The 17,658-nt window shown below is 40.5% G+C and overlaps 1 protein-coding gene across 2 annotated transcripts in view; it reads right to left on the bottom strand.

Annotated features, from left to right (window-relative positions):
* Nucleotides 1-7,881: 7,881 nt before the first annotated feature.
* Nucleotides 7,882-17,658, bottom strand: part of ZCCHC24 (zinc finger CCHC-type containing 24) — a 114,810-nt gene continuing 105,033 nt past the window's right edge. The window contains exons 4-5 of one of the 2 annotated variants that reach the window (XM_056352135.1): nucleotides 14,008-14,122; nucleotides 7,882-12,763 (exon numbers count right to left, since the gene is read on the bottom strand). In XM_056352135.1, coding sequence (XP_056208110.1) covers nucleotides 12,693-12,763; nucleotides 14,008-14,122 — 186 coding nt within the window. In that variant the 3' untranslated portion in view covers nucleotides 7,882-12,692. The remainder of the gene's footprint in view (nucleotides 12,764-14,007; nucleotides 14,123-17,658) is intronic. The other variant, XM_056352136.1, reaches the window with a different exon arrangement.

The following is a 17,658-nucleotide window of genomic DNA, read 5'->3' as shown; positions in this document are numbered from 1 at the left end:
ACACTACCAGCTGTATTGTCTACTTTTACAAAAAGAACTCAGGTGACAAATTTTCCCTGCTTTTCATATTTAGAAAGCTGTTTGAAATCTGCCAGGTTTGCTGGTAAGGTGTTGAAGAGGAGATCGGGTTTATGAAGTGTATTAAATTCACATTCAAAAAAAGAAAAAAAAAAAAAAACCAGAGAAGCTATATTTCACGTGTACAGCCCTTGAGGGAGCAAATCACACATACCTGAGACTGAACTTCACCTTTCCTGGGACTATAAAGCCTTATTTGAGCCTCTATTTCTTCTCCTGTTGTGCTAAATTCTTGCAAGGAGGTGCACAGAGCTCAGTGTAGGAAAGAAATTGGGGGAGAAAAAGTTCACTTTCTTCTCTTGGCTACATTCATTTCACAAAAGCCTCCAGATGTAACTGCTTTGGTCTGAATATTTCTGTCTGCCTCAGACTGACATTTCCTCCCCTTGTAAAGAGATGGGCAGAGATATTTATGGCAGAAAAGATAAATTGCAAAGTGTTTCTCAATCCAGCTCTGTACATCTTGTGCTTTCCTTGTGTGTTTTTACTCACACAAGAGCACCTCAGGCCTCTGAACAGCTTGAGGGGCTCTCTGGGTGTGAAGCTGTACCCCTGGAGTTAAAGACATCACTTAAGATCAGTAGATGGGAAAACATGGGCACAGGCTAACCAGCCTCCACGTCAATTTGGGATGTCCTTGGCTGTGGCTCGATGTTGGGCAGAGGGGCATAGCATAGCATGGCTGAAACCCGTCATGGAGGCCCAGGGTTTGATGGCCAAGGCTTGGCTGCCTCCCATTGCGGCACAATGCATGGCTCAGCCAGAGCCTATGACCTCATCCATATGACCTCCATTTACTGGACCTTTAGGATGCTAGGAGGTGCTTAAACACCTCTTAGAAATTTTACTCGACTCAGTAAATTCCTTTGTGACCCCAGAAAACCATAAGGGGAGGCTAACTGAAGGCTAAGCCCTGCCCTGCCACTTGGAGAGTGAGAGCGGGTGGCGTGGCCCAGTGAGCAGGAATGCAGTACGTGGATGTGTTAAAAATAACTTTAAACACAGCTAATTAGGACCAGCTTTTCAAACAAAAATATCTGCAATGAATTTAAGAAAAAAACCCCAAACATACCAAACTAGCTATAGTAGTGCAAATTTCAGTTGTAGACTAGAAACAACAGTGGTGTTTCAATTAGTTTCCTGCCAATTAGCTCAACTAAGCATGAGGGCAGCGGAGCCACAAGGTTTTCTTCCAAAGTGTGAATGCTGGGGAACCAACAGGTATTTCCCTGGACATGTCCATCAGAGCCTGCCCTGGCAGCCATCAGGTGCCTGGTGGGTGCGGTGCAAGGGTTTTCCTTACATACAGGGCTGAAAATATGTTTACATTCATATGTTGCAGCTTCTACTGTCAGACAAAAAATAGTCCTCTCAGACCAGCAATCAGACCAGCATGTGCTCCAGTATCTTCTTCACTACAACACCTTACTGAGGGCAAAGATACTCAACATAGGCAATCAACCTTCTGTCGGCATCGTGTCTTGCTGCTGGCTGCTTCTGTGCTTTGGGCCTTTGTGAGCCAGGGATGCAGCTTCGCGGTTAATAACCCTGATAGGATTATTTTTTTTAATGTGGTTTTGTAATTGGGTTTGATCTCATTTATTCTTTTGACAGCTAGAATATCCCATGACTATGAATTTCAGTCTGCTGTGTGAAATTCTTTTTTTTTAAATTATGTAACCTCAGATAACTTTATCCAAAATTCCAATGAATATTTCCTCCTTTATTTGTGTCATTTATTATGTTATAGTCCACTATCATATCCACCCTCACTGATCTCTTTTCCAGGAGATGGAGGGCCAGTGCACAAAGTCTGTTTTCACAGGGCAACTGTTTCTTTCCTTTCATCATTCTGGATTTTTTTGACAGCTCTTTTATCCTTTTAGAGTGATAAGGATCACATAATGATGTTTTCGCTTTGGTTTCCTGTCCATATTTCCAAATCCTCTATTTGCCTCTATTTTTATTTTTTTTTTACACTGTTATGACATTGAGTTGAATACCCAAAATAAAGCCATGTGCTTATTCCTGACTTACTAGCTAATTTAAAATCTATTAATGAATATGCACCATTTGGGGTATCTTGCACCGATTGTCAGGGACTCTGTCTGACTCGTGTTTGGTTCTGCTTTTGCTGCTCTGAATCAGTGAATTGCTGTTCACCTCCCCATGGAAGACGAGCTTAATGGTGTTGGTTCAGTTCCTTCAAATCCTGGAAGACGTTGGTGTGTGTGGGCTTTGGTTGTCTTTATTTAACTCGGTCGCTTTTACCTTGGTTTAATTCAAGCAAAGCAAACACACAGGGTGGGCAAATGGCCAAAGGATAAACCACACCTTAGACCAAGTAGCTGGGCAAGGTATTGCTTGATACGTGCAACCGCTGTGTATTCAAAAATTGTGTTTAAAAACTTTAGCCGGGTACGTTGGTTAGCAGTTTGAATTGGCTCATTGCAACATGCGTTATTCAGGTTTCTGACCAGCAAAGCTTGCTTTTTTGTATTTCCTTGACAAAATTTCTACAGCTGCCTAAGTCTTAACTGAGATTTCCATGACTGTGAACATTAAAGCGAGAGTTGTTTGTCTCTCCTAGATGTGAATTGATCTGTCCTTTGCCTCCCAGGTGCCCATGAGGGTTCATGTTGGCAGCACTGATGCCTTTGCAGGTTTTTTCTTGTGGTCATGCTGGAGAGGGCTGTTTGGCCTTGCAGCAGGCACAGCCAGGCAGGCAGCCCTGCACCTGGGGAGGGGCTGGTGCCCACTCCCCTATCCCCTACAGCTGGCCAGCACAGCTGGAGCCCCCATGCAATCAGGGCCGCAGCAAATATAAGAGCGGCAGAGGGAAGTGAGGCCCTTTCCTAGGGCTGTGGGTTGCCAGCTTTCTGAATTTCTATGTGAAAGTACTCAGCAAAGCTTTTTTTCCCCTATGCTTGGAGTATCTGTCTGTGTATCGCTTGTTTATTTGCAAGCAGTGAGTTTTGAGGTCTTACTTCCTATGACTTCTGCAGTGTTTTCTGCACTGTTATTTCTTCTCTAAGTTTTGCTGGCTTAAATCAAATGCGGCGTAAGTATGCCCGACTCCTTGGAAGTCTGTTGAGTTGTACCACCTTGTTATGCTGCAGGACTGTAAGGAAACCTTTTGAAAAGCTGGCTGGGGTTAGGTTTCCCATACCTACTGCTCAGATGTGTCCAGACATCGTGCAAAAGAAAGCTTTCTCACTGTGTTCTGGCATTCTAGTTTCTGTTCTGAGCTGGTGAAGATCAGGTTAGAGTACAAAATAAAATCTTTGGCTTGTACCCTACTCCACTTAAAACATTCATAAAGATTTTGGCTAAGAATTGCTTTCCCTGTAGGCATGGGTTTTGGTTGGGCTAGCTGGGCATGTAAGCTCCATTTTTACCTTTTATATAAGAAAAAAAAAAAAAGAAGGGGAGAAAGTCAATGATCGCTGCATTTTTGTTTAGCTAAGTTCATGGCATAGAAGCAAAGTCTCCAAAGAATGCCCAGGGTGGCTGCTACCTCTGGGGTCTCCGCATCGGCTGCAAAGCCGTATGCCTGGGCTGTGCTTTTCCATGGGGATGGCTAATGGTGTTCTGTTCTCTTGCAGAGAAATGTTGGCTGTCCCTGGTCTCCTGGGCTGCAGATCAGGGACACTGACTCCTCGTGAATGTGACTGCCTCAATTTCAGTTTTGGCTCTTTGGAAAAGGACCCAACAAATGCTGACTGAGGTAGGTGTTTTCTCGGCATGTTTAACTACTAAAAATTTCTCCTGAATTTGTAAAAGGATTGTGAAAAGTATTTATCTGTGTTGTTTGAATGAGGTTTTGCAGTTTTGGTAGGTTGTATCAAGACCAGTTTTTTGGATTTTATTGTCTGAAGTGTTTTTGAGATCTGGATGGTGAGGAAAAGTAATTGCATTACTTTTGGTAAAACATAAGTGCTGAGTGAAGAGGTGTGAGCCTAGCAGCTGGTGTTTGTAAATGATCTGTTTCTCTAAGTTCGGGAGGTGAATACTGGAGAAAAATCAAGCTGAATGTTGTAGTTTATTTTTTCAGGATGACAAACTATGTACTACATGCTTCTCAGGAGTAAGGCGTCTGTATGTTCTTCCAGTTAGGAGGTTTCTTTAATTCCTAATTTCTTATTTCCTAGTGAAAGACCTGACTGTCAGCATTCAGCCCTTGGTGCTTCAGGTTCTTCTCTTCCCAATGTGTCTTGTGCACATCCCTCTTAGAGGGACATGGGGAAAGGAGGAGTCTTTTTAACTTGTTTGACTTATGTGATCTGTGTATGGGGGCCCCAAGCAAGACTACAGAAGTGTAATGTGCAGACTGTTTGTGCTTCCTAGTTCATATTTAAGGTCTAGTTTGTACGCCTGCTAATGTGCTGGGAGGATCAGAGATGGGGATTTTGATGCAATGTGACTAACTAAAAATAGTAACCTTGGTGTACGGCTTAAATTGTTTTTCTATGAACAATAATGAAACAGCTTTTTATTTCAAAGTATCAATGTCATGAAATCCCTGTTATGAAATCCCTATTATTTTTCTTAAAGTGGGAATTATTTGGCCTTTCTGTTACAAGCAGGGTGTTGTATTGTCTCTTGACCTCATTCACATAAAGCTGTAAGGCGAAGCCTTTGGCAGCGAAATATATGGAAAAAGTACTTTGATCATTTTTGTTGACACCATATTGCTTGTGTTAATTTACTTCTGTTTTAAATATGAAAAAGTCATTTATTTGAGGAATCATAGAAAGTGTGGTAATAGGGAGCTAGGACTTCGCAGTTGGTTTACTCCGCATTTTTTCTGGTCACAGTGAAGTGCTAAATCTAAGGTGTCGGCATTTGGGGAGCCCCCAGTTTTGGTGGAAAGACTTATTTCAGTTCTGAGCTTGGCTTTGTGGTTCATGTTTGCTATGAGAACAGTGCTATTGGCATGATTTATATTGAAGAGCAGTGTGTTTTGTTTTTCAAACAATAATTCACCAACTAGCTCTGAGTATGTGCTTTTCCCTTCCCATGGGGCTCAGCTGGGATGACGTTTCATTATTTGGTGAAACAGTTGTCTTTTTTTTTTCCCCAAGGCTTCAGAATGGCACGATTCCTTAGCCAACATCTGCCCCCAACCCCAGCACATATCTGTGCACATCCACGTGCGCACGTTCTTGCTCTCTCTCGTGTAGACTGTACGAGAAGACCACCCAAATCTTCCCAGAAACCAGGCTTGCTATGGAATATAAATGGCATCGTTGTGGTAAAGTCGGTGTCAAATATGCATCATGTTTGTAGGGGTTTGGGTGTGTCTAGTAAAAACTTTGTTGGTTTTACATGAAGGAGATCTCTCATGTTAGAGGCAGGATACCTGAAGTCCGAACTTAATTTCATTATATCCTTATTTTAATTTCCCATCACAACAGTATTGGCAGTCCCCATAGAAAAATTGCTCGCCATTGAACTTTGATTTGGTGTGTGAGAAGAACATTGCTGATAGACAACAAGCACTTAGTAGGTGTGTTGCCGACTTCTAGGCTTTGCAAAAAAATTGGATCCAATCCCCTAAATTTTAAGTGATCTAGCTTAATTACTTTAAAAAATGCTGAATGTTACTTTTCATAATAGCAGCTTGCTGGCTCCCAAGCTTTCCTGTCCAACTGTTAAGGATAGAAGCATACTTAGATTCAGAAGACTGCTAGACAGTACCAGGCTGTTAAAAATGAAGAGCTGGCACTGTTAACCTAAGTTGTTCCACCAGCAGAGGAGACTTGGGGTGAAGCTCTCTCACCCAGGATGTGACCAGGCTCATTGCAGCTTAAGGGACTCATCTGTGGTGGAGAAAATCTTCACCTGGTCTGGGTCAGAGTTATGCTGGGGCAGGTTTGCACCACAAACACCAGGCTGTGGCTGGCTGGTCCATAACTGGGAACCCAGCGCAGCTGGTAGTAAAACTTCAAAGGAAGGAACGTTCAAGAAAACCATATCACTCTTTCACTGGTTTTTTTGCAGTACTTTAATACAGCATTAAAATGCTAGAATACTAGAGGAAAGCTGTATACTATCCAGCAAATAAGGCACATGTCGGAATGCCATTTTATGGACAATCCACAACAGAGGTTTTACAGTCTCTTTAGCAACACAGTCACCAGATGAACAAGCTGTCATCTTGATTGCTGAAGCAGAACTGGCACCTCTGAGGCCTTTGTCCATAGATTTTGTTTGTTTGTTTTAGCTGTACAAGTTTATTAACAGTTACAGAAAAAGAAATTATACAAATCGCCAACTGAATCTGACAAGGTCAGTGGGTACAGCTAAACAAATGTAATAATAATTAGGTTAATTTTTTTAAAGCTGAAGAAATTCCTAAGATACAGTGTTAGTTTTAGCACTAGTACACGATGCAGTGAGTGCTGTACTAAATAACCTTTTAAAGGAAACAAGAATCCAGTACAGGGTTGGGCAGACCTCCCATTTTAGCATGGTAAAATATCAAACTAAAACCCCAATCCTTCATAATATAATCAAACTACATGAAATGTAAAGTGTAAAAATGCTTCAAATACGTGCACATGCATATTCTATATTGCTATGAGTTCTAATTAAAATAAACATACACTTCTACAATAAACTACTTCAATCCTTTTCTCTTACGTCCTTTGATATTATTGCTGTAGCCGATAACTGCATAGCTGAGCTCACAGTCTGCAAAGAGTTGTGAAAGTCAAGTTGTCAAACAGCGTCCCAACCAACTCTCTTCCCCTCTGGTTATGGGAAAGAACCACTATTTGAAACCCAACGCTTGTGCTTCGGAGTTGCTGAAAGCCAAGTCTCTGTGGCGCTTTCAGCATCTTCTGTGTCTCTCACAAGGCCATAAAGTGACAGTATACTGTTACTTGCTCCTCACTTGCTATATGTCTAGTGATAGCTTTTTCTAGCAATCCTTCCCCAAATACACATAAATAAACTGTATAAGCATTTTCATATAAGTCTAAGCACTTGAATAATATACTGGTTACTTAATACTGATATTTTCATCCAAGGATAACAAAAACAATATGGCTTAAAGAATTGCAAGGTTTTTTGTCAGAATTATGTACCAACTTTCATATAATATTTTATGTAGACAATATTTCCTTCTTAATGTAGTTCTGTTGCATACTTTATACAGACAAAAGCATTGTAAAAAAAAAAAGTAAATTACTTCCATAAATATTTTCTTGAGGATACATCCTTAGTTCTGCAAAATAATTAAGAAAACTCTTACCTCTGTTAGTATCCTAGTTGAGAGGAAGGCCCTTCTGAAAGCTTCCAAATTGTAAAAAACTTTTCCCAAAAAACAAACAATACTTTTTTTAAAAAGGCCCTCAAATATATACAAAAAAGTTACTGCAAAGAGTTTCCAGATAAGATAACAAACAATTCAGTATTACAAGAAATATTTGTAACCATTCAAAAATTTTAACATCTAAAAAGGTTTCCAAAATACACACATAGTATTAAAAAAAAATTGAAAGAAACTCTATGTCAAGTATAACTCAAGATAAATACACATCTGCAAGTAAAACTGTAAAATACTTCATACAGGGGTAAACATTTATATCAATCATCTATAGCTAGTAACTGCACACGATTGTCCCTTTGAATTTTATCCTGGAAACACAAACCATCATCCCTATATTGAAGATCTCAAACAGCCCTCTGAGCACTTCAGCAACATAGCAAACTGAATGGACAGCAGTGGTTTTGCAGATAGGAAAGAGATGACGGGTTGAAGCCCAATCGGGAGTGGAGTGATATCTTAAAGAATGATTTATTTTTTTTTGTTACGGGGATAGTTCCATCATATATTTTAAAATATGTTGGCAAAGGCAAGTGGAAAATGTATGTCAATTCACTTAACTTGAAAAACACGTGTTGATGATTTATCGCATACTGTTCAGTGGACAGCTCTCAGGATCCATACTAGGAAAAAAAAAAATTCTACGTGACTGCAGAAGAAAGAGAACTAATCTATGAAGTCTGACATTGACAAAAGCTCTTAACTTTTAATTTAAGTACTTTCATTTTTGGAATAACTGCTAGACCGTCACAGGTATGGAACCCGTGTATAATCTAAATTTCACATCATACAAAAAGGTAAAATGTAGAGAATACTTTTCGGTATAAGGCTTCTCTCAGACATAGGTAACTTCACATTTTTAGATTACAAGCTAAGTCCCATATAATGGGGAACTTTTGAAATACACCTATTTTCAGAAATAATATATACTCTTGTGTATTTGTCTGAAATTAAGAAGCAACTTTGAGACAAAAAGGCCTCAAAACTTGCTTATGTGGTGTCATTTTATGTCCATGGTAGCAGCAGTAGAAACTGGCTAAAATGGGGCCATCCGTTAAACTACAGGGATTTTTCTTCTTCACCATTAAATGAAGTATTCTTGACACCTTTGTTGGAGCCACATCAAGTTAAAGCAGCTAAAAATGTACACCATGCATTTCAAATCACTGATAGTTTTCTCCAGAGCAGTGCCAATGCCAAGGACAAATTCCATGTGAAATGTTCTGACTGAGGGAACAAATGATTAGTTTGGTGGGTTTTTTTGGTGGTTGGTTGTTTTTTTTAAGGAATAAATGAAAGTTTAAAAATCTCCAAAGAGGGCAAAAAAGATGGATGGATTGGTAGGCAAGCAACAGCAAACATCTGAGGTTCAAAACCTGATTTGCCGAATAAATGCACAGAGCCAAATTTCTCTCAGGTACCCCCATAAAGCATAGTCAGCTTAGGCAGGCCTGTGTTGATTCAAAAATCTTTTTACTGATGCTTACTTTGCTTCTGGTAAGACTGTCTAAAAATGCCTTCGAGGACTACTAGGTGATGTTCTAAATGCACAGCTGATAAAAAAGAACATCAGAAAGCATCTGGAAAAATCTAAAAGGTAAATCAACTAATTTTCTTCCAAGTCAAAAAATCTGAATTTTCAAGGTTTTTCCAATTTGGAAAGAGTTAGTTAGGTCTACAGGTGAATTGTGGTTGGGGAGGGAGGAAGAGAAGAAAACTACATCTTATAATCAATCTTTTTTTTTCTTTTTTGAAATCAACATTAAAGAAATTTCTGATCTGTGCCATTAACTAAAAGCCAACAGTCATGAGCTATTGTACATTACTTATGCACAGCAACCCACAAACTACATACGGACAAACATGAAGCAAATGCCCAGAGCTGAATGCTATAATCCTACAAGCAAACCTCACGCAGGGAGAGACAGAGGAGCACTCCCCACGCACAAGCCTGCTCCTCCTGCCTTCCCAGGCACCAGCTCATTAGGGAAACGAGGTTTCAGCCCTGTGCAGTGAGGACAGAAAACAAGGGGATGCCCCACACTGCTGAGGGGAAGCTGGAGTTTAGGCCTGTGGCTGCAGGGGAGAGAGGGTTGTGGCTGCTCTCCCGGGACCCCCAGTCACTCTCCCTCCTCACCCCACTTTTGTCAGGGATAGCAAGGCAAGCAAGCTGCTTCCAGCCCTGGGGTGCCCAGGGCCTGATCACATCCACATCCCGCACCAGGATGGATTTGCAGTCTCTGAGTTCGGCAGTACAAACTACGGCAGTGTTGCATCTTGCTTTTCCATGCGTTTTGTTCTTTGTTTGTTTTTCTCCAACATGAGTGCAGGGGAAAAATCTGTTCTCCTGCTCATTATTTCAAAGATGCTAAAAATTACTTAAATATTTCATCTCTGCTGCCTAGGAACGTATCAATGGTATAAATATTGAACTGTGGTTAAGTATGCTCTTAAGAATTATTATTCTATACCTACAGACATTAATTGTGTTAAAGTAGATCTTGTGTATTTTTAGTACAACCTAAAAATCCATAAGCTGAAGGCATTGCCACAGTGTTGAATCTGGATAAACAATTTTTAACAGGGCATTGGCATGAAAATAGCAACAATTGCATATAATGGTATCTTTTAGTTGGGCCTTGTTCAGAACCTGGTGATGTGCTGTATATTGATGTAGCTAATGCAAGGCATGTGCTATTTTACTCATCTAGTGGTTATCATAAGATGGAAATTATTTCAACACAGAAAAAAATGGTTGGTAACACCTTAATTTCAGGAGAAAATAAAATAATATTTTCCCTTATCTTCATCTAAGGGGGTTTCTCTACATGTCCTTTAGCTGGATGTGAAGCATCAAGGTGATTCCCCCACTGCCCCCGCCCCCCGTACTATATTAAGTGCTCCAGAGGGAAAAAATAATCATTTAGTACGCAGCTCTTCCAAAATTACTCATGCTTGAAACAAACTATCAAGATTAATGCTAGAGGTCAGGCTTTGAAAATCCACCCCTAGATCTGGCTGTGTATTTTTTTTTTGTTCTTATTGGTATGGGCAGATTAGTATCCTTGTTTAGAGCGTTTGCCTCCAAGGTAATTTCTGAGTCTGTGTAAAAGAATGCGTTTCCATTTGAAAACGCTAAAACTGTATCCTCACTGAGGCAACTGAACTGTTATTAGTGTTAACCTTCAATAATATTGTTTTTAGCTATTTTAGTTAATGGAATTGCCAACTGGGCAAAACTGGTTTCAAAATAATTAATTTAGTTAATACTATTTCAGCATTACATAGCACTTTTCATCCAGTGATGACAAAGCACTTAAAGATATTAAGTAAGCCTCACAACTCTCCTGTGAGGTAGGTAATGAAAGTATTATTATCCCCATTTTGCAGCTGGGGAAGCTGAGGTCCAGAAGGATCTTGTGACTCGCTCAGAATCAGGGAGCTAATGAAAGAGCCGTGGTCAGAAGCCAGGAGTCCCACTGTTTATCCATTGCTCTGAGCAGTAGGCTGGGTCACTTGGGGTTTTGCAAGATAAGTACATGGTGCTACCACCAGAGTAAGCAGAAACAATTTTGCCCCGTTTATTGCGAAGCAGGGAAATGGCTAAAGTTTCACCCTAGAGCAAATTGGTAAAGAGCTTCACATTTTCTATACGAATGCTCTGAAAACTCTAAATGTTCAGTTTGCTTTACAAGAGCTTGACTGTACGTACTGGTAACATCCTGCTATCACTTGGCATAAAACTCCCTCTGTCTTAGTGTTACGGAATTAATCCCAAAACCAAATTCAATTCATATCAAGTTATTTAGGGTTTAAAGTATTTCCACAAAGTATCATTCACACAAATCAGTCTCTCTAAAGGAAACTTCATAAAAATAAAAATAGTTGAATAAAACCCCCTCAAACTAAGGGTATCCCTGTAATTTTTTTAGTGAATGCTGCAAGTGAATTGCTTGTTGTGTCCTTTTGCCAATGTACTCTTGTGGAGCCATACAAACAGGATACTATCTCGAGGTACATTCAGTTCACGATATTTCCCAGTCCCTGATGAGATACTGCTTTGCAGCAGGATGTCCCTGCACAAAGTTCAACCTGAAATGGGGCAATGAAATAGAACTCCTACATTTCTCCTCAGGTATGTAGGTGCTTCAGGAAGACATAAAGAGGGAAGGTAATATAGAGTGTTCTTCGTGCCTCAAAACACCCCTATGGCTAACAAGTTTTATATTATAACAAATTTGTACAGTAGAAAACAGGACATAAAAATAGTTCCTGGAAGTGGCTTTAAAACTTTTATAAATAGTAAGTTTGGCTAATCTTTCAATTAAGGGTTTCCAGGACAGTTGTAAGTATTCTTATCCCCCCTTATTCACAGTAAATTTAGTGTGCTTGTGGCCTAATGAACGACCCATACACATGCAGGGACCATTTTAGTGGGATTATATGACAAGAGAAGGATCTGTTAGTCACTCAAGCAAGCCAATTTTGTCTCCTCCAAAATCCTCTTGGAATGCTTCCTGATGCTCTGGGTTCCATTATGGCATTCCCTTTCTACCCAACCCACACCCTCAAACAATTATCCACTTTTTTTTGCCACATCCTGCAAAAACGATTTTGCCTAAGCCCTGCCCAAGCAATGGTAACAAACAGAAAAAGTCCAAGAAATCAGTAGCGCAAAACTCAGACTTTCTAAAACCGGGAAAACAGTATTTTTCCTTCTTTTATGCTATCGCTTGTTTCATCTTCCTTTATCTTGTCATATAATAGGAATAATGTTCATGTTGTGGGTGAGTGCTTGCAATTGGTGGCCCCACAGTTATTTAACCTCTGCAAAAGCCATACATGTAACATATATTCCTTGTGAATATTATACCTTGCCTGTTGAATAGTACTTCATTTCACCTGGCCTTGATATAGGGTCTGTGTAAACAATCAGCAGAACCTGCAACCATGGTTCTGTTGTGAACGCTATCAGTAACACTTTATATATGTGTGTGTACATATATATAAATTCACATATATATGTATGTATACAAATTGTAGTCCTGTAAATACCTGTTGCATGTATGTGCATGCACAGGAGAAATGTTACATTCTATTAATGGTAAGGCTTATTATTAGGTAGGCAATATTGGCAATTATTTTAGCTTTTATCTTGATTTGTTGTGTTGCTGTTGATCGCATGCTGCCAGAGGATCTTTAAGGACGATGGGGACGGGAAGAGGCCACTTCGAAGGTTTATTGCACACGGCGGCAGTAGTAGCCCAAAACTTTGCACTTCTCACACAGATGCTGGGGATGTTCTTTGCTCTGATCTGAAACATCCAGGCCGTCCGGCTTCTCCAGGGGTCTCTGCAGCAAAGGGAAGGAAATTGGATTAGATCCAAGGTTTTGTCACTGTTACTCTGTTATGCATGTGAAGCCTACTTTTATGCTTAACTGAGCTTCCTCCTAGCAATTATAAAGGTACCATATTTCTTTCCTGAAGGGATGAAATATTTTTTCAGCTCTTGAGCTCTGCATTGGTTTGGATAATATAACTCAACTTAATGTCATTCCTCTTCCTAAAGGTGGTGGTAAATTTGTTGTAGGTAAATTACTGAAAGACTGAATTGGGGACTATATTTATAAAAGCTCTAACACAGAAGAGTTTATTCTCTTGGCTCCAGTGACTGAGTTGTCCCAAAGGCATTAGCACGTCAAGCATGGGAATCCCATTATCCAGCAATGACGGCAGGGGTTAGCTCCTATGACAAGAAAACTGTCCTAACCATGCACAACTATTACATAGCTAAATGAGGTTTTCCCAATACTCCGTCCCGTATTTCTAAGCCTGAAATTTTTGAAGTAGAGCAGCTGCAAAGCTTTTAATAAAAAATAAAACCCAACAAAACCAAAACACCACCACCAAAAACCAACCTCATAATGCAACCCTTTGCCCTGAAGCTGGGTAATAAATTGACGATGCATTTTTAATAATATTTGTGAAATCAGGAGATAGGAGGTATATTCGGCTAAAGAAGGGACTGAAACTGCTTTGGGTTTAGTAGAGAACAAAACAAAAGACTTTGTTCTTTAATTTTCCATGATATGTAAAGGGTTTCACAGTAGTTCTCAAAATAAAATAGCCATGTTAAATATTTCAGTAAGGTTAAGCATTTGGAAAGTCTTAACAGGTAGAGAGGTGATAGAGACGTAAGGTAGAACATCATAAAGTGCACCATTTGTTTGAAAAAACAGAATTCCCTAACCCATAATTTCTCCTGTTTTTGTGAAATGTACCTGAAAGAGCATTTCATTGCACAGTGCCTTCCCATGAAGACAGCGGTTGTTCTATGGGACTGTGGTAGGGACAGCATGTGGTGTGAAATGTGCAAACAAGCCGTAAGATTCTCACTGTTCTCACAGGGATGCCAGACTCTTGCTTATCTCTTCAAAATATGGTTCTTGGAGCAGGGTATAGATAAATACAAATTACAAAATTATGACCATTTATCTTTTCATACCTTTGCTAAATCCTAAAGACTGTAAAATCTTAAAGTATACCCAATCATCTAAGTTTTTATTTGTAAATTCTTAACTCCAAAGCCACCCACCTGAGACCCTGTGGACAGGAAGAACAGACATTTGAAACTTATTTTTTTGCTGTGGAATGCTGCAAGAAGAGCTTATAATCCAGAGAATAGAAGGGTTTTCCAGCTTTCTGGATAGCTAAAATGAGACAAAAATATATTATGTCATCCTGAACAAGGGTCATCTGCAAATTCCTGCTTGGTTGTATTGGATTGTAAGTGAAACACTCTTATTATATTGCACAGCTAGTAAAAACAATATATGGGAATAATTTGGTGGCGACTGCCAGTGGTTTGTTACAGATTCAGTGCTCTTACCCATGATATTGCCTGAAGTTTCATCTGTCCCAGGCTATGTATTTAACTGCAAATTGGATTCAGTGCATCAGGTAGAGGGTAAGGAAGGCAGACAGATCCCTCATTTTCTCTAAATCCTTTAACCTCCTGCTGCAACCCCACTGAGCTTTGAATGACTTGTTGGAAGTCAGTATGTTAGGATTTGAAATCAGAACCAGCACTCCTGTTTCTGGGCTTGCAACCCAACCGCTGGTGCAGGCAGTGCTTCTGCCACAACACAGACAAGTTGAATACATTTATTTGGGCAGAAAAACTGCCCTTCTGCCTTTTCTACTACTTGTTCCACCAACATCTGCCCACAAATTTTCTTCAAGAATTTGTTACGTAAGAGTAGTCAAAGATGGTGCTCAGGTTCAGGAGTCCCAGGAGTTAATTTATGCTCCTCATTGGAGAATTTGAGAGTTTTGAAATGCTACACTTAAGACAGGCTATTCAACTCGGCTCTGATTGCTTCTACATGCTAGCTGTGCTCTGATTAAAGAGAAAAAATACAGCAGTTATCATGTTTATTGATATAAGCCAGATTTTTTTTTTTAATACGCAAGGCCTTGGGAATAATTTTTCCTGGAAATAGTGCAAAGGACATTGGGAATGTCTTGAAGCGCCAAGAGTTTTTGGACGGTTTTCAGAAACAATAGCTCTCCGTGGTTTGCTTTCCCCCTGCGTTGATTGAGCTCAGCTTTTTGGCCTGCAAAGCATTTTGATTTCAGAAATGTTATTGTTACCAGTGTGTTACGACACAAAGGCTGGGGATAGAGGGGTTACAAATGCAGGGAAGCAGGTTGCCAAGGTCCAGCTGGAAGGAGTGAGCCCAACAGAGCCTGGATTACATTGCTGGTGAGCTGGTAAAGGGCTGAGGCTTCGAAACTGGTAGCGTGCTAGCATGGTTTGTCCCAAAACCACTGCAAACCAACCCTTGCATAAAACGACGTCCCAGCTTATGTCCATTTGCTGTTTTGTCTTCAAGCATTTATTGGAAGGCAAAAAGAAATCCTTTCAAACACCCTGAGAAGCAACTGCTATCTGTCTGGATACTAATTGTGGAGGACCCTAATAATCTCACAGCCTTGTGACCTTTCTTACGCCATGCTAAAAGGATAGGACATGAGATAGCCAAAGAGCCGTGTGTCCATCAAGGTTAGACTTCCTTGGCGCAGGCTGACCTAGGACAATTCCTCCAGTTTTGGCGTGGTGGAAGGAGAAGATGCTGGTGCAAGAGGGGGCAGGGTCAGGCTGTTGCATGCTGTGTCTTAGTTTTAGGGACTGCCTGAATTATGTGGAAGATCTGAATAGCTGAGGAGGCTGCATGAGTTCCGTGCTGCTACTGAGAGGTCAGTAGCATGAAAACTCAGCCATGCATTTGGAGAGGGTGTGGAGAAGGGGACAGGCTATTTGGCTGAAAAAGTAATTCCTTTCCTTAGAAAGAGGTGAAATGGAGCTTGTAAAACAACAGAAAATCCTGCTGTGTTTCTCTGGGAAAGGTATGCTTTTTTTCCATTAAATGGAGAGCTTAAATATAATACTTCAATTTTCATTGTCTTTTTTTTAAATGCAAGCATCCAGGATTTGGCAGTCCATACTTTCAGTAAAAACTATAGGGACGGGCACTCTTACATTCTTGTTTTTGTGTGTCTTTCTTTAATTTTCTCCTGGTAGTTGCTGGGTGGAAATAATCTTGTGCAGCTCCACCAGGAAAGCATTTGATGGTAGTGACTAAAGCTGTTGCCTCAGGGGAATGAAGCTGAAATAAATTTAAATTTATATAGCAATTCCTGTCCTGCAAATTAACTTTTGATTTTAAGCTATTGCTGTCTCAGTCTAAATGTACTGAATGAACTCTGCATTCCCCCCAAGTCAGTTAAAACCCCCAAACCCTCAAAACAAAAAGCTCACCCTTATGAAGTGTTAGGTGTCAGAGAAAAATGTCACTAGGACATCCTTGTGGAAAATTGCTTCTGCTAAGAAGCAGAATGGAATAATGTGGCTGCTTATGGTTTATGTTTAAAGATTGACTTTTTTCTGTAGAATGGAACAATTTGATTGCACCACTGATGGGTAAAGGATTGCATCAAAATTCAAATGTAAGAAAAGATACAATTTTTTGGACTCATTACCTCAGGTCTTCATGGGGCGATTGAGACTATTAAATGACAGATTAGGTATGTGAACAGAAATGGAGTCTACAACTGTAGCTGGCAGGATGACTGTTAGGTTAACAGTCTTAAGGAGCTACAGGTAGCTACACTTCCCTCAAGACACACACGCTATCATGAATTCCTAAATTTTTAGTCCAATAAAAAAAATGGTGCGCTGGGGAAAAAGGATGAAATTCAATGCGTATTCTTGAGCAGTAGACCCTCTGCTTTTCTGTCTGCTTGGGGGGAACAAGGAACATTAACAAGGCCCTCAGTTGTTGCTGTGGATCTGAGAGGCAGTGATAAGAAGGCTGCAGATCATAGGCGCGATGCTCAGGGCAAGCAGTCTCTGTCAGCAGCATGCCTCTAGGACAGGCCAGCTAGGAATGAATGATAACTGCATGAGCTAAATGGCGAAAAATCTCTTTTTAGAGTTCAGAGAAGCAGCAGTCTGGGGTGATCTGTATTCCCACTGCTGGAACACACAAGTATGGGCGTGCTGGGGAGGGTTAATTAAATCTAAAGAGTCAAAAGATCATACTTGTAGGCCTGAAACTGTTGAAAAGTTTATTGGGCTTGAGTGATCAGGCCGATCCCTCCCCATACTGAGAGAAAAGAGGTGGCTGTGGATGCACCCGGCTATGGCAATTGTGATGGGACCACTGCGTGGCCCATGGAAGTAATAGCTTGGAAATCATGAAGAATGTATTTACATACCAAATTATTTCCAGTCCAACAGTAAAGTCCTGACAGCTGGAAGAAAATAGTGTCCAAGAGGACAAGTCGGTCACCAGATGGCTGGTTCTGCACCAGTGCAACAGCTGTCATCACAAACAGCACTGCAGTTAGCCACAAAATCAGAGAAGAAGCCTTGATAAGAGGCCAGCCAGGAAGCAACCACAGGTGCAGATGTTGCTGCTGGAGTGGGCAGGGAAAGAAAATGAGAATTCAAAGCTTGGTGTCTGGGCTGTTACAGTGCCAGGAATGCTGGTGAATGGCTGTAAGGACTGGCTTTGTTGCTGGAGCCGAGTAAGAAGGAGCATAAACAACTACAAAATCCAAATGCCTTGGAAGAATAAGAGGTAGGTTTAAGTCCAATCTGAGATGTCTGTTTATGTTTAGAGCAGCTAAAGTGACTACCTAGGAAACTACTTTTGGAATGGCCATGGAGCAGCTTCATCAG

The sequence above is a fragment of the Falco biarmicus genome, chromosome 9 (genome assembly GCF_023638135.1).
Source record: "Falco biarmicus isolate bFalBia1 chromosome 9, bFalBia1.pri, whole genome shotgun sequence".
Lineage (NCBI taxonomy): Eukaryota > Metazoa > Chordata > Aves > Falconiformes > Falconidae > Falco > Falco biarmicus.
The sequence above is the reverse complement of the archived record's forward strand: the minus strand, read 5'-3'. Positions and strand labels throughout refer to the sequence as shown.